The following is a 24,732-nucleotide window of genomic DNA, read 5'->3' as shown; positions in this document are numbered from 1 at the left end:
TTGGTGATTGACTTTAAATCTCAATGCATGTTATACTTAGGTTCAATTCCCTTATAACAAGTCACAGAGTTTTGTTCCTGGATTTTGTTATGAAAACCTTTCTGTTGCTTTGAGTTTTTAAAAGTTATGATATCCTAAACAATTGACAGGAGACCAACAGTCTGGCTGGAATGATAAAATAAAAAGATAATTATAACTATGGTTAGGTTTTGTTGAACTCTGTCTATCTTGAGTCATGCAACTTTTGTGATCCATTTTTAGAATCTTTAATGTATCCCAACGGGTGGCTCAGCCAGGCTGGCTAAATGGAATGGTCAGTTGAAAACAGGAACTTAAAAGTTAAATGGGGAAGGGGGAAATTGTTATTGCACTAGCGTCCGTCTTAATCGTGATGTAGGCTGATAAAACTTGAAATTCAACTGAAAGAGACATATATCACGTTAATCGAGTCGTCATGGTTTCTTCAAGGGATGAAGAGGATTGATATTTTATTAAGTTATTTGAAGAGCACAAGCTGTGGCGCTCTTCCCTTTAAAACATTTCGCTTTTACGCCAGCCAGTTTTATTAGCCCGTAATGGACTCGTAATGCAGCTTGTAAGCCCAATATGACGCGGCCATATTTTAAAATTAATACTTTTTATTTCTTACAAAAACATTCCAAATTGGTTAGTTGTATTTCCGGTCGTTTTATAGTTGAGATGAGGTCACTGCGATTATCATTTAGTTCCATAGTTGGTTTCTACTTCCACTTTATTTATGTTTTTGACAAGGAAAAACCAGCGAGCGTAGCTTGTCTGCAAAGAATATCTAACACTAGACTTCTTCTCGTATTGGCCGACATTTTCCATTTCCTAAATACTGAAGTTTGTTATGTCTATCACATATCATCGTTTTCCGCAATCCCCGTGTATTTCTTTACGTAGCTAAACCGGATGTAAATAAGCATATGTTTTGAAAGTTAACTATTTTCTATTTTCATATGAAATTATCGATGTTGGTCTTTTATTCGAATCCATTATAATTTGCTCATTCAAGTTTATTTAGCTTAGCTCGATATAGGTAACTCTACACTAAACATCACGCAAACCAGTTGCATAATCAAGGATCCGTGCCCGATTAGAGGCTGTGTCAATAGATTGACAGCACCAGTTCATCTCAGCAGCCATTTGCGTCATAAATGAAATGAAACTCGTGGTAGAAAAATGTATATACTGCTTGGTCAATGGAAGAAGAGCGTAAGGTAGGACTTTTCTCAGCTTTGTCACTTTTTTTCCACCTTATTGAAGTTTGTTTACGGTTGAATTCATGAACTTGACTCGAAATTTTAGCTTCCGCTGTCGCACCCAAACGTATGAAGGGCGAAGATTTCATGACATACTAGTTTGTTGTAGATATCCCGATTACCCTTTTCTAGTACTTTAAACCCGACCAGGCATTCGAGATTATTAGGCATTTAGAAAAGGGTTATCATCGTAAGATGACGTTCAACAAATACATAACCCTATGTTTTCCGACACGCTACAACAGTTGATATACTTCTTAGTCTATATAGAATCGTGAATTTTTATTCCCTGGAATATTCTTTACAATTGTGAGCTATAGTTATTCTCCTATGGAAAGCAAAGTGTTGTTTTTATCGATTACATAGTAAAATTAAATGGGTGAGTTAGCCAAGGATAATGGCCGACATGCAACTGAACCGGAACTCGTTGGCACGTAGTGAAGCGTGACGCACGTGAACCACTTTCAAGATTTATCGATTACACGTCATGTTTACTTATGAAAGGTGAAAGAGAGCCGTTAACTGTAATTCTGGAAAGCATTGGCAGAACAACTTTTTTTTCTTCTAACGGAATGAAATAAGTCCAATGATATTTCAAGATCGGTAAATTTCAGTTGGCAAAAAGCCTCACATGTTTACCTCTGCGGTAATGAAAATCTTCGAGGAAATAAAGGGAAATAATAGGACAGATATCAGCGGATTACCGGACTTGCAATAAAACAAATATGATCTGAATAAATAAAATTTTATTATTACGGTGTAATATTCGCTTGGACGGCTTCTAAAATCATGTCCGGACAAATACCTTTTAAATGTAATTTCGGTACCTCTCCAATGGTAATAGTTGCGAGGACCTTTGCGACAATTTTGTATTGAATTTGCTTTATACGCTTACTTTTTTTAAGTGGAGATTTGGCTATTAAGCACTAGCATATTATTTTCTTGGTTAGCTCTGAAATAAAGGACTTTTTCCTTCTAACACACGTCTTAGTTATTTTCAGCTTAAAACTTCTGTACCCGTTTTTCTTTACGCGTCGTTACGAACTATTGTACTGTAGAAAGAAAACATAAACATTTAAAGTTCCTTGATGGGTCTGTAACTTGTTTCGCTTCAAATTGAATTCTGAGAGTGTTAGACAGGTGGTTGGCTGAAAAACAAATAACATCATGGAGTAGCACAAATACAAGTTGATTTGCATGTGTAGTTATGGTCTTTTGTCCTTGGAAATCTCTAAAGTGATGTGTATATTTTCGCAATTTTGCCAATGTCAAGAAGCACATTCAAAACTTAAAGGTAATGAATAATTTTTTTGTTAATGATCCTTTTTTTCTTTTTTCAATTGTTGATGTCAATAAACTTAAATTATTGGATCCTAGAATCTATTAAAAATATATTATATTGTATAATTTTCACTAGTATTCTGCCGAGTAAATTTAATTTGATCTAAGGGCAAATAACTCAATATATCTGTCCATTCTGTTTAAGACAACAACGTTATTGTCTTCCTTTTCGCTCATCAATCAAATTGGGTCCTCCAAAATGTTTGTCGCATGTCTTTCAAAACTTTCAATCGTCAATCTGACTCATTGATCATAGGAAAGAAAGACATCACAGATACTGAAAGTGTAGGTTAACCACAAAGGTAGCCACAGCAATTATGCGCAAGATACCTTGCCAAAATTGCCACTCCAAAACAAACAGATACACTAAAGAGTTTGATGTGGCTGGGGGAAAAAACCGTTTTGTATTCTCTTTCCACAGCGTGAAGACGCAGATACTTGTGGAAATCTGACTAAAGCATACAAAGACAACAAAGCTTTAAGATGCCAATGCGTCAAATGGTAAGTCAAATCGTATTCATTGTGATGCGACCAACTGCAACGGATTAGCAACGAGTGAAGGCTATCGTGGGGACCATATTAATTTGATCCACTTGTTTTCGTTTTCTTTTGCATATTTAACTGACCACCTTTGCCTTAGTAACTTACGAAGCTCAGCTTTTAATCTACATGAAACAGTAAATTGATGGACCCCTGTCCTCACTCTCTTTCTCAATCTCTCTCAAACCTGGTTAGATTCCCTCGGTTGTTTTGCAAAACTCGTATCAATAAATACTTCATTTGCTTTTAGGGAAATGATCTTGACAGGTGTACCCGTATTAAGTGCAACGTCAAGAATTCATTGCTTCTAGGCTTTTCACAAAAAAATTAGACTGACACTTAACAGCTCATTTCCTATCCACTACTTCCTGCCTCAGTGATGGGTCTGAAATGCGATACGAGTTTCTAAACATAAGTTATGGGTTAAAAAATTCACTTCGCTTTTTATAGAGGCAAGGTATCTCGGTTGCAAAGAGGCAAGATACAGAAAATATGCTTAGTAATACCCCAACTTGTACACTACTTTTAACTTGTCGTCGACCACAATCGGTACAACTTTCGTGCTTCTGTCTTTGCACAACTTCATACAGAATGAACTGTATCTCACATCCGTAGTTTGTGGTTTTCAGGATTTGACCAAACTCAGCTGTAAAATGCCATTGGTTATCTGTGTAGTTTTATTCTTACTCGAAAAACAACTTGGGGCTTTGGGAAACCGATGTTATTCAGCTGAAGAAGCGACCAAACGTAAGTTCCTACAGTTTAAAGTACCCGTCAATTTTTTCAACCGCTCTGAGTTTACTTCAAAGATCTTTGAAATCTCCTCGTTTTGATCAGGTCCAGCCATGGCTCGATATGATACTGCAGCAGTCAACCTGGAAGCAACATCATTTGAAATTTTAATGATTCATGCCTAGGTTAGCAAACGGTAATAGAAAGAAATCAAAGAAATCTTAGTACCAGTAATTCCTGACTTTATGGCTGGATATTTCCAAGGACTAGAAGAGTAACCATTGACCGTAACCACATATTTATATTCCGTTTATTGTCCATCTGACCATTAAAAGTGTGGTACTGGGTCATTCACACAATTGCAGACCATAATAGTCTTATTCCGTGTTCTTTTATTTCTGGTAGGTTTATCTTGGCATGGAGTCTTGAAATTCTTGTTTTACCTACTTTTATTTTAGCAACCTCAGACAGGCCAACTGTGGAAATGAACAACTTGGAATTCCCGAATAAGCACGTTCTTCCAACGGGCTACAATATAACAGTCGTTTGTACAAGCAATCATCCAACTCAATCGAGTGATAAATATTACTTACCCTACTGGATGCAGTATTTTTTCAACGATGCCTACAAGATAGAATTTAGTTGTGGTGGTGGCAATAGTAACTCACATTACGAACGTTCAAAAGTGTGCAAATACTTTATTCAAAACGCCACCGAGGATAACTCTGGGAATTATACCTGCATCTCAAGAAATAGTTATGGCTGCACAATGAAAACGATGGCGTTGATGTTTAAAGGTAACATTTCGTATTATTTGTTTCTTGTTATACATTATAACAAAATAATGAAGTAGTTCACATTTAGTTTGGTATCTACATGACATTTCATGTCGGGTAAAACTTATATTGTATAATTTTCACTAAAAAACCACGAAAATGCATCAATTTGAATTGACGGGAAAATTGAAAACCGCTGATAACAATTTCATATCATATCGGTCTTGAAGGAAAGTGTGTAATTCGACTTGTTTTCTTTAATTTTAAATTTTTGAATTTTGTTTTTCTTGTTTAATCATAGAGCCATCACCTCCGCTGTTTACTCATCACCAGCCTCGTGAAGTCGTCTTTCTAAAATCGAGTAAAGCCAAACTCAGCTGTAATGCATCAGGTGTTCCCCTTCCCTCCATCACCTGGTTCAAAGACGGTAATAGCCTTTCCAGTTCTTCTGTGATAGGGTTAAAAAGTTTTTCAGTATTGAATTTCGAATCTGTACACCCTCATGACCAAGGACGGTATTGGTGCGACGCAAACAGCACCGAGGGGCAGAGCAGATCAGCTCCTGTAAATCTAACAGGTATTGAAACATTTCACTTTTTTGAAAGACCATAATAATGTTCAAATAATGAGATGTTTTTAAAGATAATGATCATATCCTGTATGCAGGACATAACTACACGTGTACTTATGAATATAATTTTGCGTTTGCTGACTATCTTCATATCTTTGTAAAGTGGGACAATTACAAGATGGAGTCCCTGATGGATTCTGTGGACCGTCGAATGCTTGGGAACATTTTTTTTCCAGTAGCTTACGGTGGTTCTTAAAACCATGATATAGTGGTAATGCTTCTGAAAGACCACATGTAACGGTTGCCGAGAGTGTGTATGTTAAAATCTCGAGCTTAAGGGACTGGTCATAAGCTATTGCCTAAAGGGGAGGGGGAGAATTTTAGTTGTGTCATAATAAAATTTACCTTATTCACAGGGGACATCAAAATGTGGTAAGAACATCAGTGACACACTCGGCTGCGCCTCGTGTGCCACTTTTTTGTTCTTACCACATTTTGGCGTCATCCGTGATCTATCACTGAACAGACGCACGGCAACTTGGAATCTATTTGTTAAATTGATAATAGCTCTCGGCCAACGAGCGCACATGAATTTCTAAAGTTAAGGTAAAAATATTCTTATGTTCCTCCCTCCTCCTCATTGGCAGGTGGCTCGAGGTGAATTCTCTATAGTCACCCCTCTCAAACTCTTTTGGTGGCAACTGATCCCCCTTCCTGTCAACTAAAAAAATGTGATCCCCGGGTGTCTGGACTATTCAGTACAATGTTTGTGTAACCGTTGTTGTTACTTTTAGTGGTGTGGAAGCCAGTGTTCTCCATTCATCCCCAAGACACAACTGTGTATCTTGACGATGATGCCACCACTGTGACTGTTAATCTCTCGTGTGCAGCAAATGGCTCCCCACTTCCCGTCATCAGTTGGTTAAAAAACAACTCCAAAGTTGATGATGATGCAGTGATTCGGAGTCAAAACATCTCCATCCTCACTGTTGTAATCAAGGAGGGGACAGAAAAGCACTTAAGATATCGTTGCGTTGCTAAAAACTCGTTGGGAAACATATCTTCCCAGGAAGCCACACTGATGATCGCAAAACGCGAGGAGGAACGTTCACCTATGAAGGGTAGGCTTACAGCTCTGATATCGGACCATAGCGGAAAGTTACGAAAAGATCAAATTTCCTTTGTTTTAGGTACAAAGAATGTTTTCCAAAACTTCTTCGAAAGCTTAGGTTGGAATATCGGCTTGAATTAAGTTAGAGTACTTTTTTTTTTGCAAAAGCCGTGACGCTAATTAAGCGACATGGACATACCAAAATCAATGCGATCTAAAACCTAGAGTTTGGATTTTATTTATTCATAGGAGACATCTTGAACATCCTTGTTTTCAGTTTTTTTATCTAAGGGCTACTTCAGTGACTAGGGGCATTTTTTTTTTGAAAGAAAAATCACCACCCTTTTAATTAACCGTGTGCTTTACTTGTGCTTTATATCTAGCATAGTATTTTTTATACAATTGAACAATTTTTGCTAAATCTCGCAATTTCAGCTGATAACGGAACAGTCACCAAAGAAACTTGGTCCGCAATCATTTGGTCCACTGCAATAACCGGGGCTTCAGTTCTTATTTTCATCATAATTCTGTTCGTTATCAAGAGGAGTATGGAAAAGAGATCAATCTACCTACTAGACAAGAAAGTAGGTATTTAAATCGCTAAATCATCGCCTTTTCCTGTTTACCCAATAATTATCCCGAGACTACACAGGTTTTTCCTCACTAAGAGCTGGTCCTGCCATTGATTCGCACCAAATTTTCAATGAAATGCAAAACTGAGTAGACAATCTGGACTTGTTCAGCTTTATTTTCTCGCATTGAGTTTGCACACATTTATTTTGCTCTCTAATAGCCTTCTTTCGATTTACCTTTGTTGTGAAATTTGTTATTAATTTAGTTTCGGTTTTAATGAGGTCAACAGAGATGGGCACGATAAAAAAATCCGCCCTTTGGTGTACACATTAAGGTCTTTTAAAAGCATACTGGTGTGATGTAATCCTTGTCATTTGTCAAATTTAGGTTTTTAGAAGGACACAAGAGGCTTTTGAGATAAAAATCACGAGCACAAACGATACGATAAATCAGTTACGAAACAGCCAGTCTGCATTAACCGATGATGGTCAACACATGGATCCATCTACTTTTGACGAAAACGAAGTGGTTGGAAACGAAATTTATTTGCAATTAATGGCAGTTGACAGAAACTGGGAGATCCCCCGGGATAGATTGACTATTTCAGAGGAGAAACTTGGCAAAGGAGAGTTTGGAGAGGTTAAGAAAGGAGTTTACCTAAGAACTGATGGAAATGAACTTCCAGTGGCGGTGAAAATTCTTAAAGGTTGAAAAATTAATCCATGTATTTGAGATTAAAATGATCGAAGATATATCTTTCAGAGGGTGTTTACGGAAGATAAATCTCACCTGTCCTTAAATTTCCAGCCTAGGATTAGTATTATCGTTAAGCATGATAGCCTATACGAGTAATAATAATAATTAAATATTTTATGAACTTACAAAGCGCATGCTACATGAAATTAAAGTAATTTACAGTAAAGGTCGGAAAATGAAGCGCAGCAGACATGTTGACAACAATCAACCTTAAATTGTGTTAATAATGTTAGTGATGACAAAGGACACGATATCAAACTGGACAGCAAATGACAGAATTGAAACCTAACAAATTGGGGACATTTTTCAAGATTTGTGTTTTGCGGCGTGCCAACTTAAACTTAACGTCCAAGCCCTAAGTGATAAGAACGTCATACATACCTTTTGGTGGAAAAAAACTCTTAGAGCAGAAGGGAACCAAGTATTTGGCCATAATATCATAAAGTTAGTTTTCATACCACGTCTTCTTTGACAGATAACAAAGACAGACAGCAGCGAATGGCGCTAATCAAAGAACTGGAGACACTCATCCAAGTTGGTCGCCATCCGAATATTGTCAGTTTGGTCGGAGCTTGCACCTTTGAAGGTAAGGGATCGGCGATTCAAAAAGTTACGGCGAACGTTGGAGGGCAAGTTGTGTCAATGAAAATTTGTGTAGCGGAGATGGAAATAAGATTTAACAAAAAACAAATTGTACTGTGGGTGCAGAGCCTTCGTCTTATTTCGATGATTTAGGGAAAGTCTTCATCTCTAGCCCAGAGGTTTTAAAAACTATGCAGTAAGATGAATTTCGATAAACCGATTTCAAATTCACTGAATCCAAATTAAACTTAATTAATTCGTTTTTGATTCACCGGCACACATATCTTTAAATGAAAGATATTTCCAAGAGACTAGTTTTTCCATGGTAATGTAAAAAATGATGTATCGATTTATTAATTGATTTGCGTTCATTGATGAAGGGATCATTTTGGGCCATCACAACAAATCCAATGAAGTTTTCTGGAGTCAGCAGTGCAGTGTGATGTTTCAGAAGCACTGTAAGTTTTCAACGTTTCTTTTTCACCTCCAGAGCCTCTTTGCATCGTCATTGAATTTGTCTCTGGTGGAAGTCTTGATAAATTACTTCGAAGCAGTCGCGTCCATAATCAACAAGTTGATCCAACTTATGTTAACATATGGTCAAGGCTGACAGAGAGAGAATTATTGAGGATTGCTTCAGACGTCGCTAGTGGCATGAGCCACTTGGAAAGTAAACAGGTTTGTTCATGGATTCGTGAGTGAGGCACATTTTCTTGCTGGATATACTTTTGGTAACAGTTTTATTTGATATCTTGTCGGGAAATGCAAACTAAATAGTTGCGGACTGTAAGCGGCGAAATGCAGATGGTACGTACATAGAGTGGTGCGAAGGAAAAAAAATCCCAAGAGAAATGCGAGTGAAAGAGAAACGAGATTAAAAAAGGTATAAACGGAACATTACAAGCCAAAAAATGTAAACAAAGTAATACAAAATCCAACTAAGTTAACAGAAATAACAGAAAAAAATGGTTTCGCACAATTGACGGATTAGAATTGAGGAGAAACGATTCCTGATGATGGTTATAGAGATAATGACACTTACATAGGTCCGCATGGCATGACTAGATAAGTAGTACTTAATTTCGTTTATCTGTGATTCAGTGCATTCATCGCGACTTGGCGTGCAGAAATGTTCTTGTTGGAAAAGGGTTGGTAGCCAAGGTGGCTGATTTTGGAATGGCACGTGACGTATCCACAGATGGGCAATACATCAAGACAACAGAGGTATATATTTTACTTATTGCTCAGAACGATCTTAATGACTGGAACTCCGACAGCTGAGTGGAACTCTACAGAATTTTAAACTCACGCATTAACTCACTTTGGGTGGAGAGCTGGTTTGCCAGCATAACTCACAATCCTTAACAAAATATCTATTGGTTCCCACCTTTTCACAACAGTCATAATATAACCGACGAACCACACTGAGAGACTTCACTACATTGATGAATCTTCTCTGAACAGTCAAAAGGAAAGTCAAGTGATTACGGTACTACAACGTTCGATATCACCATTACGACGAAACTGAGATGGGACTCAGTTCTCTCAAAGCAGACTTGCCACAATAAGATTACAATGAATTTTTCTGAGGGTAGCCAAACCGCCAGTCTGTGCTCTCGACAACACTTATCGCGATCAATAAAATTGTATGTCATAAACAATTTCTTCCGAGAAGTAAGCATTTGTTAACTAACTTACGAAACTTTATCTTAGGGACGAGTTCCATGGTTATGGATGTCTATGGAGGCGTTAAGGGGAACTTGTACAATAAAGGGAGACGTGTAAGTTATCGGTATTTCCAAGCTGAAATTGGATTACGATAAAGACTTAAAATTTCCGAGCTTTACTATTATATTATACTCCTTTCTAGGTGGTCATTTGGAGTAACCCTTTGGGAGATAGTTACTCTTGGTAAGTAAAAGCCCTATTGATAAAATTATGTTTAAAATTAAATTATTGATATCGTAACCAGGAAGAAAAAAAACTAGACACTCTCCGCTCTCCCTCAATCCCAATTTTCTAAAATAGTTTAGCCTGCGAGCAGGTCGTCATTATGTGCGCTGCAGGACGCGCCTTTCTCCTTCCTCGAGAATACTTGAGACGAGTTAGGGAGAGGTTTACCGGGGGTACGGCATCAGTGCAAGACAGTTTGTAGACCTCTCGCCGATTTATGTTTCTCAAGGTCTTTAACTTTCCCAAGGGCGAGGAAACGCACGTGCTTAAGTTCTGATAACAAAGGCTTGCCTTTAGGCTAAAATAGGTATGGGATTGGGACCCTAGTTTAATGCCATCGATCAGTGATGCAAGTGGCAGAACATGGTGTGGAAAAATCGAAATAGAATTATCAAGATTCTGTGATAAAATTTTCAAGCATCCAAGTTACATCAAAAAGGATTTTATTACCTAGTAGTTTTACTTAAGGTTGGCCATGACGTTTCTAGGCACGAGAGTATCTTCTTCTGATTTTAGCTGACGTTTTAATTGCATATAAATCCTTAGTTGAAGGGTACTAACTTATACTGATAGACCTTTTTCATCTTATGAGATGGAGGGTATTACCATCCAACTGCATTTGATCCTTCTATTTCTAGGGGAACTACCGTACACGGGTATCAAAGGCATTTTAGAGCTTTACGAATTGCTGGAGGATGGAACAAGATTACCAAAACCACTGCATTGTTCGGATGAGCTGTAAGTCTCTCATTCTGCATCTTGTCTTAATGTAATAAGTCATAATGTGCTTTTATTTCATCTATCATCTTTTTTCCCTTCAAGTGACTAATCCACGCAAAAATTTTATTCTGAATAACTCCTTAGTGTCTTTATCATTCATTTGCGGAAGTGGAGATAACAATCCCCATTTTTGATCATTTCTATGAAGACCACATATAACCATATTTGACTGTCAGCAAATGCTTGATTTCAGTATTTCAATGCAACCACACGATCAAGCGTACTTTACTGAAAACTTCTGTTGCAACTGTAGATTATAAAAGCAAGCTTTTATTTTTTGGGGTCTAAGTTTGGTACAACAAAAATTAAGAACCGTTTTGAGCTTTAAGCCATTAGGTTGATACAGTGTTTTCTGTGTTACATTTCAGTTATAGCATCATGTTAGGCTGTTGGCAGAGGAACCCTGTCGAGCGTCCATCATTTGAACAGCTTTATGAGATGTTGGAGGAACTTTTACAACAAGAGACTGTGAGTGGGCCCATAAAGCTTAGTTGATATTGATGTTTTTCTTCCCGTTTTCTGAATTTCATCGCTGTTTTGTTTCCATTTCCAATAATGAGAGGGGACATACAATAATTAGCAAAATGATAACGATAGCTCATTTGTCTGAGGTTCCTCGAAGGAATGAAGCAAACTAACATGGTTAAGTATTGCTTCCAAAATTTTTGGTTAACCTACGGTCGACTTCCCATTTTTGTCGACAGTTAAGCTACAGAATGTGTTTTAACATTCAATTTGGGCAGTAGGAGCTTCCTTTGATACCATGGGAAAGGCATTATCCTCTCATTCCAGGCCTTGTGTATCGAGGATGAGGAAAAACCAAGTCTGGTCAGTCGGAATAATTTTTAAATCATGCATTTCAGAAAGTCTTTGTTCTCTTTACTTTTTCAGAGAACATACATCAATGTCACTTACTTCGAAGAGCAAAACAAAGAGGAAGCTAATTGAATACGAGTTTACTTTACGTTCAACACAAGTGGAAGACGTTGCCATGAAAGAGCAAAATCGAAGATCGAAGATTTTGTCTCCTATTAAACGTAGATGGACTTAAGGCACAAGCCGCCTGTTAACCCTGCCATTATGGGGAGAGGTGTGTAGTGGGGGTGTGTGTGTGGGAGCGTGTAGTGGGGGTGTGCGTGGGGGTGTGTGTGGGGGGTGTGTGTGGGGGGTGGTGTAGAATGACAGTTTGGCTGTTCGAGTAAACACTTATATGATAACTTTTCCTTGTGATTTTTGGGTTAATTAAAATCCAAGTTGCATAGTTGGCTATGCATATACTTTAAAATGTAGATGTGAGTCAATGAAATTCGGCGATCTTTAGAACAGTCAACCAGTACAGATTTAATCAATTTGGGGCTCCGAACTGATTAAATCGATCTGTTTTGTACTTTGAGGTACCGTCCCTTGGCGATGATAAACTCGTAATTACAACGGTGTATCCTTGTTTTAATTTTAGTTGCTAATTTTGCTCATTATCATACAAAATAATATGAACAATTTAAAATTCAATTTCAACGCTTTATTATCTTCTTTTCTTGAACACATTTTTTTTATATGGGAATCAGAAGTATGACTTATGAAATTTTTATTAATTTACACAGATTATCTTCAAAAAGATGATCATAGCTCATCGTTACATAAAAAGAAAAACGCGTAGATGTGATAGATGATGCAAAATAATGCCTCTTTTTTACATTATTGGAAATTTGACCAGGTGTATTACAATCTACAATAAATCTAAATAAAAATTAAATAACGGTCTGGGCTCTTAGAGGTTAGTTAGTTCAAATCACTTTCCACCTTTGCCTTTCTTTGTGGATTTCTTTGATTTTCCTCGCATGAGTTTTCTGAACTGGTAACTTCTCCAAACAGTTTGTATAACTTCAGCGGCTTGGTTCTGCTTTCTCTCCTCTTCCATCTTTCTCGCTTTCTCCTATTCCGCGACACGTCGCTCCTCGATAATGGCGTCGTATTGTTTTTCTAACATTGCGAACCGCTCTTGCAGTGGCACAAGTTGATCCTTGTCAGCTTCATACATGCGCGTGTAAAGGTCGTATTCGTCCTGGAATGAAAATTCTCAAGGTTATAAGTGTTAGGGTGACGGTTATTAATCAGTAATTTTTATCTTGATCCCCGATACTTAATCTCCATCAAAACCGACGGGAGGTAACCTATCGGCAGGTCTTTTTGCTAAAAAATTGTCAACGATAATAATAATAAAGTTCGGATATAAAGCGCGCTGTCATTGGTTGAAAGGGCGTGCTCTATGAGAGTATAGAGCATAGAACTGAGCTAAAGCTGTCACGCCATTTGCCAAATTATACTATGTTCGACCTTTTCCGGAACTTCTTTTTAGCTTTTTTCCGGTAAATGAAAGTGAAATTTCGGAGCAAGCGGGCCGGCAAGTAGCAACAGAAGAACCAAACAAAGGTTTGTAAACATACCATATATCATGTTCATCAATTCGTCATTTTACAGTTGTAACTTATTTGCTTCGAGTATGGTGTCAGGTATGGGATAATCGTATTGGCCGACATTTTCCATTTCCTCAATACTGAAGTTTGTTATGTCTGTCACATATCATCGTTTTCCGCAATCCCAGTACGTAGCGAAACCACATGAAAATAAGTATATGTTTTGAAAGTTAACCATTTGCTATTTATTTATTCGAATCCATTTTAATTTGCTCATTCAAGTTCATTTAGCTTAGCTCGATATACGGGTAACTCTAGACTAAATATCACGCAAACCAGTTGGATAATCAAGGTTCCGTGCCCGATTAGAGGCTGTGTCAATAGATTGACAGCACCAGTTCATCTAAGCAGCCACTTGCGTCATAAATGAAATGAAACTCGGGGGTAGAAAAATGTATATACTGCTTAGTCAATGGAAGAAGAGCGTAAGGTAGGACTTTTCTCAGCTTTGTCACTTTTTTTCCACCTTATTGAAGTTTGTTTACGGCTGAATTCAGGAACTTGACTCGAAATTTTAACTTCCGCTGTCGCACCCAAACGTATGAAAGGCGTAGATTCCATGACATACTAGTTTGTTGTAGATATCCCGATTACCCTTTTCTAGTACTTTAAACCCGACCAGGCAGTCGAGATTATTAGGCATTTAGAAAAGGCTTATCATCATAGGATGACGTTCAACAAATACATAACCTTGTGTTTCCGACACGCTACAACAGTTGATATACTACTTAGTCTATATAGAATCGTGAATTTTTTATTCCCTGGAATATTCTTTACAATTGTGAGTTAAAGATATTCTCCTATGGAAAGCAAAGTGTTGTTTTGATCGATTACATAGTAAAATTAAATGGGTGAGTAAGTCAATGATAATGGCCGACATGCAGCTGAAGCGGAACTCGTTGGCACGTAGTGAATTCGAAGCGTGACGCACATGAACCACTTTCAAGATATATCGATTACACGTCATGTTTACTTATGAAAGGTGAAATTTGAATTTGAATTTGAATTTGCTTTATACGTTTACTTTGTTAAGTCGAGACTTGGCTATTAAGCACAAGCATACTATTTTCTTGGTTAGCTCTGAAATAAAGGACTTTTTCCTTCTAGCACACGTCTAAGTCATTTTCAGCTTAAAACTTCTGTACCCGTTTTTCTTTACGCGTCGTTACGAACTATTGTACTGTAGAGAGAAAACATAAAGATTTAAAGTTCCTTAATGGGTCTGTAACTTGTTTCGCTTCAAATTGAATTCTGAGAGTGTTAGACAGGTGGTTTGCTGAAAAACAAATAACATTATGGAGTAGCACAAATACAAGTTGATTTGCATGTGTAGTTATGGTCTTTTGTCCTTGGAAATCTCTAAAGTGATGTGTATATTTTCGCAATTTTGCCAATGTCAAGAAGCACATTCAAAACTTAAAGGTAATGAATAATTTTTTGTTAATGATCCTTTTTTTCTTTTTTCAATTGTTGATGTCAATAAAAATTAAATTATTGCATCCTAGAATCTATTAAACTTGAGACTCGACCGAATCTCAAGGATTCGTAGTATTCTGCCGAGTAAATTTAATTTGATCTAAGGGCAAATAACTCAATATATCTGTCCATTCCGTTTAAGACAACAACGTTATTGTCTTCCTTTTCGCTCATTTTGGAATCAAATTGGGTCCTCCAAAATGTTTGTCGCATGTCTTTCAAAACTTTCAATCGTCAATCTGACTCATTGATCATAGGAAAGAAAGACATCACAGATACTGAAAGTGTAGGTTAACCACAAAGGTAGCAACAGCAATTATGCGCAAGATACCTTGCCAAAATTGCCGCCTAAAAACAAACGGATACACTAAAGAGTTTGATGTGGCTGGGGAAAAAACCGTTTTGTATTCTCTTCCCACAGCGTGAAGACACAGATACTTGTGGAAATCTGACTAAAGCATACAAAGACAACAAAGCTTTAAGATGCCAATGCGCCAAATGGTAAGTCAAATCGTATTCATCGTGATGCGACCAACTGCAACGGATTAGCAACGAGTGAAGGCTATCGTGGGGACCATATTAATTTGATTCACTTGTTTTCGTTTTCTTTTGCATATTTAACTGACCGCCTTTGCCTTAGTGACTTACGAAGCTCAGCTTTTAATCTACATGAAACAGTAAATTGATGGACCCCTATCCTCACTTTCTTTCTCAATCTCTCTCAAACCTGGTTAGATTCCCTCGGTTGTTTTGCAAAAATCGTATCAATAAAGACCGAGTTCGAGGGTTTATATCAACTACCTTCTGGTGTGACAGGTCAAGATAGAGAAATACTTCATTTGCTTTTAGGGAAATGATCTTGACAGGTGTACCCAGGATTAAGTGCAACGTCAAGAATTCATTCAAGGCTTTTCACAAAAAAATTAGACTGACACTTAACAGCTCATTTCCTATCCACTACTTCCTGCCTCAGTGATGGGTCTGAAATGCGATACGAGTTTCTAAACATAAGTTGTGGGTTTAAAAATTCACTTCGCTTTTTATAGAGGCGAGGTATCTCGGTTGCAAAGAGGCAAGATATAGAAAATATGCTTAGTAATACCCCAACTTGTACACTACTTTTAACTTGTCGTCGACCACAATCGGTACAACTTTCGTGCTTCTGTCTTTGCACAACTTCATATAGAATGAACTGTATCTCACATCCGTAGTTTGTGGTTTTCAGGATTTGACCAAAATCAGCTGTAAAATGCCATTGGTTATCTATGTAGTTTTATTCTTACTTGAAAAACAACTTGGGGCTTTGGTAAACGGATGTTCTTCAGCTGAAGAAGCGACTAAACGTAAGTTCTTACAGTTTAAAGTACCCGTCAATTTTTTCAACCGTTCTGAGTTTACTTCAAATATCTTTGAAATCTCCTCGTTTTGATCAAGTCCAGCCATGGCTCGATATGATACTGCAGCAGTCAACCTGGAAGCAACATCATTTGAAATTTTAATGATTCATGCCTAGGTTAGCAAACGGTAATAGAAAGAAATCAAAGAAATCTTAGTACCAGTAATTCCTGACTTTATGGCTGGATATTTCCAAGGACTAGAAGAGTAACCATTGACCGTAACCACATATTTATATTCCGTTTATTGTCCATCTGACCATTAAAAGTGTGGTGCTGGGTCATTCACGCAACTGCAGACCATAATAGTCTTATTCCATGTTCTTTTATTTCTGGTAGGTTTATCTTGGCATGGAGTCTTGAAATTCTTCTTTTACCTACTTTTATTTTAGCATTCTCAGACTTGCCAACTGTGGAAATGAACAACTTGGAATTCCCGAATAAGCACGTTCTTCCAACGGGCTACAATATAACAGTCGTTTGTACAAGCAATCATCCAGCTAAATCGAATCATAAATATTACTTACCCTACTGGATGCAGTATTTTTTCAACGATGCCTACAAGAAAAAATATAGTTGTGGTGGTGGCAATAGTGACTCACATTACGAACGTTCAAAAGTGTGCAAATACTTTATTCAAAACGCCACCGAGGATAACTCTGGGAATTATACCTGCATCTCAAGAAATAGTTATGGCTGCACAATGAAAACGATGGCGTTGATGTTTAAAGGTAACATTTCGTATTATTTGTTTCTTGCTATACATTATAACAAAATAATGAAGTAGTTCACATTTAGTTTGGTATCTACATGACATTTCATGTCGGGTAAAACTTATATTGTATAATTTTCACTATAAAAACCACTAAAATGCATCAATTTGAATTGACGGGAAAATTGAAAACCGCTGATAACAATTTCATATCATATCGGTCTTGAAGGAAAGTGTGTAATTCGACTTGTTTTCGTTAATTTTAAATTTTTGAATTTTGTTTTTCTTGTTTAATCATAGAGCCATCACCTCCGCTGTTTACTCATCACCAGCCTCGTGAAGTCGTCTCTCTAAATTCGAGTAAAGCCAAACTCAGCTGTAATGCATCAGGTGTTCCCCTTCCCTCCATCACCTGGTTCAAAGACGGTAATAGCCTTTCCAGTTCTTCTGTGATAGGGTCAAAAAGTTATTCAGTATTGAATTTTGAATCTGTACATCCTCATGACCAAGGACGGTATTGGTGCGAGGCAAACAGCACAGAGGGGCAGAGCAGATCAGCTCCTGTAAATCTAACAGGTATTAAAACATTTCACTTTTTTGAAAAACCATAATAATGTTCAAATAATAAAATGTTTTTAAAGATAATGATCATATCCTGTATGCAGGACATAACTACACGTGTACTTATGAATATAATTTTGCGTTTGCTGACTTTCTTCATATCTTTGTAAAGTGGGACAATTACAAGATGGAGTCCCTGATGGATTCTGAGGACCGTCGAATACTTGGGAACATTTTTTCCAGTAGGTTACGGTGGTTTTTAAAACCATGATATAGTGGTAATGCTTCTGAAAGACCACATGTAACGGTTGCCGAGAGTGTGTATGTTAAAATATCGAGCTTAAGGGACTGGTCATAAGCTATTTCCTAAAGGGGAGGGGGAGAATTTTAGTTGTGTCACAATAAAATTTACCTTATTCACAGGGGACATCAAAATGTGGTAAGAACATCAGTGACACACTCGGCTGCGCCTCGTGTGCCACTTTTTTGTTCTTACCACATTTTGGCGTCATCCGTGATCTATCACTGAACAGACGCACGGCAACTTGGAATCTATTTATTAAATTGATAGTAGTTCTCGGCCAACGAGCGCACAAGAATTTCTAAAGTTATGGTAAAAATATACTTATGTTCCTCCCTCCTCCTCATTGGCAGGTGGCTCGAAGTGAATTCTCTATAGTCACCCCTCTCAAACTCTTTTGATGGCAACTGATCCCCCTTCGTGTCAACTAAAAAAATGTGATCCCCGGGTGTCTGGACTATTCAGTACAATGCTTGTGTAACCGTTGTTGTTACTTTTAGTGGTGTGGAAGCCAGTGTTCTCCATTCATCCCCAAGACACAACTGTGTATCTTGACGATGATGCCACCACCGTGACTGTTAATCTCTCGTGTGCAGCAAATGGCTCCCCACTTCCCGTCATCAGTTGGTTAAAAAACAACTCCAAAGTTGATGATGATTCAGTGATTCGAAGTCAAAACATCTCCATCCTCACTGTTGTAATCAACGAGGGGACAGAAAAGCACTTTAGATATCGTTGCGTTGCTAAAAACTCGTTGGGAAACATAACTTCCCAGGAAGCCACACTGATGATCGCAAAACGCGATGAGGAACGTTCACCTATGAAGGGTAAGCTTACAGCTCTGATTCACAAATAAGATATCGGACCATAGCGGAAAGTTACGAAAAGATCAAATTTCCTTTGTTTTAGGTACAAAGAATGTTTTCCAAAACTTCTTCGAAAGCTTAGGTTGGAATATCGGCTTGAATTAAGTTAGAGTACTTTTTTTTTGCAAAAGCCGTGACGCTAATTAAGCGAAATGGATATACCAAAATCAATGCGATCTAAAACCTAGAGTTTGGATTTTATTTATTGATAAGAGAATTCTTGAACATCCTTGTTTTCAGTTTTTTTATCCAAGGGCTACTTCAGTGACTATGGGCATTTTTTTTTGAAAAAAAATCACCACCCTTTTAATTAACCGTGTGCTTTACTTGTGCTTTATATCTAGCATAGTATTTTTTATACAATTGAACAATTTTTGTTAAATCTCGCAATTTTAGCTGATAACGGAACAGTCACCAAAGAAAATTGGTCCGCAATCATTTGGTCCACCGCGATAACCGGAGCTTCAGTTCTTATTTTCATCATAATTCTGTTCGTTATCAAGAGGAGAATGGAAAAGAGATCAATCTACCTACTAGACAAGAAAGTAGGTATTCAAATCGCTAAATCATCGCCTTTTCCTGTTTTCCCAATAATTATCCCGAGACTACACAGGTTTTTCCTCACTAAGAGCTGGTCCTGCCATTGATTCGCACCAAATTTTCAATGAAATGCAAAACTGAGTAGACAATCTGGACTTTTCCAGCTTTATTTTCTCGCATTGAGTTTGCACACATTTATTTTGATCTCTAATAGCCTTCTTTTGATTTACCTTTGTTGTGAAATTTGTTATTAATTTAGTTTCGGTTTTAATGAGGTCAACAGAGATGGGCACGATAAAAAAATCCGCCCTTTGGTGTACACATTAAGGTCGTTTAAAAGCATACTGGTGTGATGTAATCTGTGTCGTTTGTCAAATTTAGGTTTTTAGAAGGACACAAGAGGCTTTTGAGATAAAAATCACGAGTACAAACGATACGATAAATCAGTTACGAAACAGCCAGTCTGCATTAACCGATGATGGTCAACACACGGATCCATCTACTATTGACGAAAACGAAGTCGTTGGAAACGAAATTTATTTGCAATTAATGGCAGTTGACAGAAACTGGGAGATCCCCCGGGATAGATTGACTATTTCAGAGGAGAAACTTGGCAAAGGAGAGTTTGGAGAGGTTAAGAAAGGAGTTTACCTAAGAACTGATGGAAATGAACTTCCAGTGGCGGTGAAAATTCTTAAAGGTTGAAAAATTAATCCATGTATTTGAGATTAAAATGATCGAAGATATATCTTTCAGAGCTTGTTTACGGAAGATAAATCTCACCTGTCCTCAAATTTTCAGCCTAGGATTAGTATTATCGTTAAGCATGATAGCCTCTACGAGTAATAATAATAATTAAATAATTTATGAACTTACAAAGCGCATGCTACATGAAATTAAAGTAATTCACAGTAAAGGTCGGAAAATGAAGCAGCAGACATGTTGACAACAATCAACCTTAAATTGTTATGTTAGTGATGACAAAGGACATGATATCAAACTGGACAGCAAATGACAGAATTGAAACCTAAAAAATTGGGGACATTTTTCAAGATTTGTGTTTTGCGGCGTGTTAACTTAAACTTAACGTCCAAGCCCTAAGTGATAAGAACGTCATACATACCTTTTGGTGGAAAAAAACTCTTAGAGCAGAAGGGAACCAAGTATTTGGCCACTATATCATAAAGTTAGTTTTCATACCACGTCTTCTTTGACAGATAACAAAGACAGACAGCAGCGAATGGCGCTAATCAAAGAACTGGAGACACTCATCCTAGTTGGTCGCCATCCGAATATTGTCAGTTTGGTCGGAGCTTGCACCTTTGAAGGTAAGGGATCGGCGATTCAAAAAGTTACGGCGAACGTTGGAGGGCAAGTTGTGTCAATGAAAATTTGTGTAGCGGAGATGGAAATAAGATTTAACAAAAAACAATTGTACTGTGGGTGCAGAGCCTCCGTCTTATTTCGATGATTTAGGGAAAGTCTTCATCTCTAGCCCAGAGGTTTTAAAAAGTATGCAGTAAGATGAATTTCGATAAACCGATTTCAAATTCACTGAATCCAAATTAAACTTGATTAATTCGTTTTTGATTCACCGGCACACATATCTTTAAATGAAAGATATTTCCAAGAGACTAGTTTTTCCATGGTAATGTAAAAAAATGATGTATCGATTTATTAATTGATTTGCGTTCATTGATGAAGGGATCACTTTGGGCCATCACAACAAATCCAATGAAGTTTTCTGGAGTCAGCAGTGCAGTGTGATGTTTCAGAAGCACTGTAAGTTTTCAACGTTTCTTTTTCACCTCCAGAACCTCTTTGCATCGTCATTGAATTTGTCTCTGGTGGAAGTCTTGATAAATTACTTCGAAGCAGTCGCGTCCATAATCAACAAGTTGATCCAACTTATGTTAACATATGGTCAAGGCTGACAGAGAGAGAATTATTGAGGATTGCTTCAGACGTCGCTAGCGGCATGAGCCACTTGGAAAGTAAACAGGTTTGTTCATGGATTCGTGAGTGAGGCACATTTTCTTGCTGGATATACTTTTGGTAACAGTTTTATTACATATCTTGTCGGGAAATGCAAACTAAATAGTTGCGGACTGCAAGCGGCGAAATGCAGATGGTACGTACATAGAGTGGTGCGAAGGAAAAAAAATCCCAAGAGAAATGCGAGTGAAAGAGAAACGAGATTAAAAAAGGTATAAACGGAGCATTACAAGCCAAAAAATGTAAACAAAGTAATACAAAATCCAACTAAGTTAACAGAAATAACAGAAAAAAATGGTTTCGCACAATTGACGGATAAGAATTGAGGAGAAACGATTCCTGATGATGGTTATAGAGATAATGACACTTACATAGGTCCGCATGGCATGACTAGATGAGTAGTACTTAATTTCGTTTATCTGTGATTCAGTGCATTCATCGCGACTTGGCGTGCAGAAATGTTCTTGTTGGAAAAGGGTTGGTAGCCAAGGTGGCTGATTTTGGAATGGCACGTGACGTATCCACAGATGGGCAGTACATCAAGGCAACAGAGGTATATATTTTACTTATTGCTCAAAACGATCTTAATGACTAGAACTCCGACAGCTGAGTGGAACTCTACAGAATTTTTAATTGACGCATTAACTCACTTTGGGTGGAGAGCTGGTTTGCCAGCATAGCTCACAATCCTTAACAAAGTATCTATTGCTTCCCACCTTTTCACAACAGTCATAATATAACCGACGAACCACACTGAGAGACTTCACTATATTGATGAATCTTCTCTGAACAGTCAAAAGGAAAGACAAGTGATTACGGTACTACAACGTTCGATATCACCATTACGGCGAAACTGAGATGGGACTCAGTTCTCTCAAAGCAGAATTGCCACAATAAGATTACAATGAACACTCATCGCGATCAATAAAATTGTATACCATAAACAATTTCTTCCGAGAAGTGGGCATTTGTGAACTAACTTACGAAACTTTATCTTAGGGACGAGTTCCATGGTTATGGATGTCTATGGAGGCGTTAAGGGGAACTTGTACAATAAAGGGAGACGTGTAAGTTATCGGTATTTCCAAGCTGAAATTGGATTACGATAAAGACTTAAAATTACCGAGCTTTACTATTATATTATACTCCTTTCTAGGTGGTCATTTGGAGTAACCCTTTGGGAGATAGTCACTCTTGGTAAGTAAAAGCCCTATTGATAAAATTATGTTTAAAATTAAATTATTGATATCGTAACCAGGAAGAAAAAAAACTAGACACTCTCCGCTCTCCCTCAATCCCAATTTTCTAAAATAGTTTAGCTTGCGAGCAGGCCGTCAATATTTGCGCTGCAGGACGCGCCTTTCTCCTCCCGCGAGAATACTTGAGACGAGTTAGGGAGAGGTTTACCGGGGGTACGGCATCAGTGCAAGACAGTTTGTAGACCTCTCGCCGATTTATGTTTCTCAAGGTCTCTAACTTTCCCAAGGGCGAGGAAACGCACGTGCTTAAGTTCTGATAACAAAGGCTTGCCTTTAGGCTAAAATAGGTATGGGATTGGGACCCTAGTTTAATGCCATCGATCAGTGATGCAAGTGGCAGAAAATGGTGTGGGAAAATCGAAATAGAATTATCAAGATTCTCTGATAAAATTTTCAAGCATCCAAGTTACATCAAAAAGGATTTTATTACCCAGTAGTTTTACTTAAGGTTGGCCATGACGTTTCTAGGCACGAGAGGATCTTCTTCTGATTTTAGCTAACGTTTTAATTGCATATAGATCCTTAGTTGAAGGGTACTAACTTATACTGATAGACCTTCTTCATCTTATGAGATGAAGGGTATTACCATCCAACTGCATTTGATCCTTCTATTTCTAGGGGAACTACCGTACACGGGTATCAAAGGCATTTTAGAACTTTACGAATTGCTGGAGGATGGAACAAGATTACCAAAACCACTGCATTGTTCGGATGAGCTGTAAGTCTGAGACATTTAGCCTAGATGTATGTTTGTCAAAAGATGTCAGTTTTTTCTCTCATTCTGCATCTTATCTTAATGTAATAAGTCATCCTGTGCTTTTATTTCACCTATCATCTTTTCTTCCCTTCAAGTGACTAATCCACGCAAAAATTTTATTCTGAATAACTCCTTAGTGTCTTTATCATTCATTTGCGGAAGTGGAGATAACAATTCCCATTTTTCATCATTTCTATGAAGACCACATATAACCATATTGAAGAATTTGACTGTCAGCAAATGCTTGATTTCAGTATTTCAGTGCAACCACACAATCAAGCGTACTTTACTGAAAACTTCTGTTGCAACTGTAGATTATAAAAGCAAGCCTTTATTTTTTGGGGTCTAAGTTTGGTACAACAAAAATTAAGAACCCTTTTGAGCTTTAAGCCATTAGGTTGATACAGTGTTTTCTGTGTTACATTTCAGTTATAGCATCATGTTAGGCTGTTGGCAAAGGAACCCTGACGAGCGTCCATCATTTGAACAGCTTTATGAGATGTTGGAGGAACTTTTACAACGCGAGACTGTGAGTGGGCCCATAAAGCTTAGTTGATATTGATGTTTTTCTTCCCGTTTTCTGAATTTCATCGCTGTTTTGTTTCCATTTCCAATAATGAGAGGGGACATACAATAATTAGCAAAATGATAACGATAGCTCATTTGTCTGAGGTTCCTCGAAGGAATGAAGCAAACTAACATGGTAGAGTATTGCTTCCAAATGTTTTGGTTAACCTACGGTCGACTTCCCATTTTTGTCGACAGTTAAGCTACAGAATGTGTTTTAACATTCAACTTGGGCAGTAGGAGCTTCCTTTGATACCATGGGAAAGGCATCATCCTCTCATTCCAGGTCTTGTGTATCGAGGATGAGGAAAAAACAAGTCTGGTCAGTCGGAAGAATTTTAAAATCATGCATTTCAGAAAGTCTTTGTTCTCTTTACTTTTTCAGAGAACATACATCAATGTCACTTACTTCGAAGAGCAAAACAAAGAGGAAGCTACTTAGATATGAGTTTACTTTACGTTCAACACAAGTGGAAGACGTTGCCATGAAAGAGCAAAAACGAAGATCGAAGATTTTGTCTCCTATTAAACGTAGATGGACTTAAGGCACAAGCCGCCTGTTAACCCTGCCATTATGGGGAGAGGTGTGTAGTGGGAGTGTGTGCGTGGGGGCGTGTGTGGGGGTGTGCGTGGGGGTGTGTGTGTGTGGGGGGTGGTGTAGAATGACAGTTTGGCTGTTCGAGTAAACACTTATATGATAACTTTTCCTTGTGATTTTTGAGTTAATTAAAATCCAAGTTGCATAGTTGGCTATGCATATACTTTAAAATGTAGATGTGAGTCAATGAAATTTGGCGATCTTTAGAACAGTCAACCAGTACAGATTTAATCA

The 24,732-nt window shown here is 37.7% G+C and overlaps 2 protein-coding genes across 3 annotated transcripts; both read left to right on the top strand.

The window, feature by feature from the left end:
• Window positions 1–978: 978 nt before the first annotated feature.
• Window positions 979–12,114, top strand: LOC131792455 (fibroblast growth factor receptor 4). Of its 2 annotated transcripts, none has more exons than XM_066171090.1 (16): window positions 979–1,241; window positions 3,046–3,125; window positions 3,794–3,911; window positions 4,355–4,693; window positions 4,974–5,249; window positions 6,038–6,364; window positions 6,790–6,938; window positions 7,315–7,633; window positions 8,159–8,269; window positions 8,756–8,943; window positions 9,367–9,489; window positions 9,979–10,046; window positions 10,136–10,176; window positions 10,857–10,956; window positions 11,367–11,466; window positions 11,890–12,114. In XM_066171090.1, the coding sequence occupies exons 2-16, from the start codon at window positions 3,108–3,110 to the stop codon at window positions 11,944–11,946; spliced, it is 2,334 nt and encodes a 777-aa protein (XP_066027187.1). In that variant the 5' UTR covers window positions 979–1,241; window positions 3,046–3,107; the 3' UTR covers window positions 11,947–12,114. The 2 variants fall into 2 exon arrangements, with proteins under 2 accessions (XP_066027187.1, XP_066027188.1); XM_066171091.1 differs by lacking the exon at window positions 979–1,241 and adding an exon at window positions 2,519–2,577.
• A 3,253-nt stretch (window positions 12,115–15,367) lies between these two features.
• Window positions 15,368–24,506, top strand: LOC131792489 (fibroblast growth factor receptor 4). Its single transcript, XM_059109859.2, has 15 exons — window positions 15,368–15,449; window positions 16,174–16,291; window positions 16,735–17,073; window positions 17,355–17,630; window positions 18,417–18,743; window positions 19,179–19,327; window positions 19,704–20,022; window positions 20,540–20,650; window positions 21,137–21,324; window positions 21,748–21,870; window positions 22,317–22,384; window positions 22,474–22,514; window positions 23,195–23,294; window positions 23,763–23,862; window positions 24,286–24,506. Exons 1-15 carry the CDS (start codon window positions 15,432–15,434, stop codon window positions 24,340–24,342), a joined length of 2,334 nt encoding a protein of 777 aa, XP_058965842.2. The 5' UTR covers window positions 15,368–15,431; the 3' UTR covers window positions 24,343–24,506.
• Window positions 24,507–24,732: the final 226 nt, after the last annotated feature.

Source organism: Pocillopora verrucosa, chromosome 8 (genome assembly GCF_036669915.1).
Source record: "Pocillopora verrucosa isolate sample1 chromosome 8, ASM3666991v2, whole genome shotgun sequence".
Taxonomy (NCBI): Eukaryota; Metazoa; Cnidaria; class Anthozoa; order Scleractinia; family Pocilloporidae; genus Pocillopora; species Pocillopora verrucosa.
This window is presented reverse-complemented; position numbering and strand designations above follow the sequence as displayed.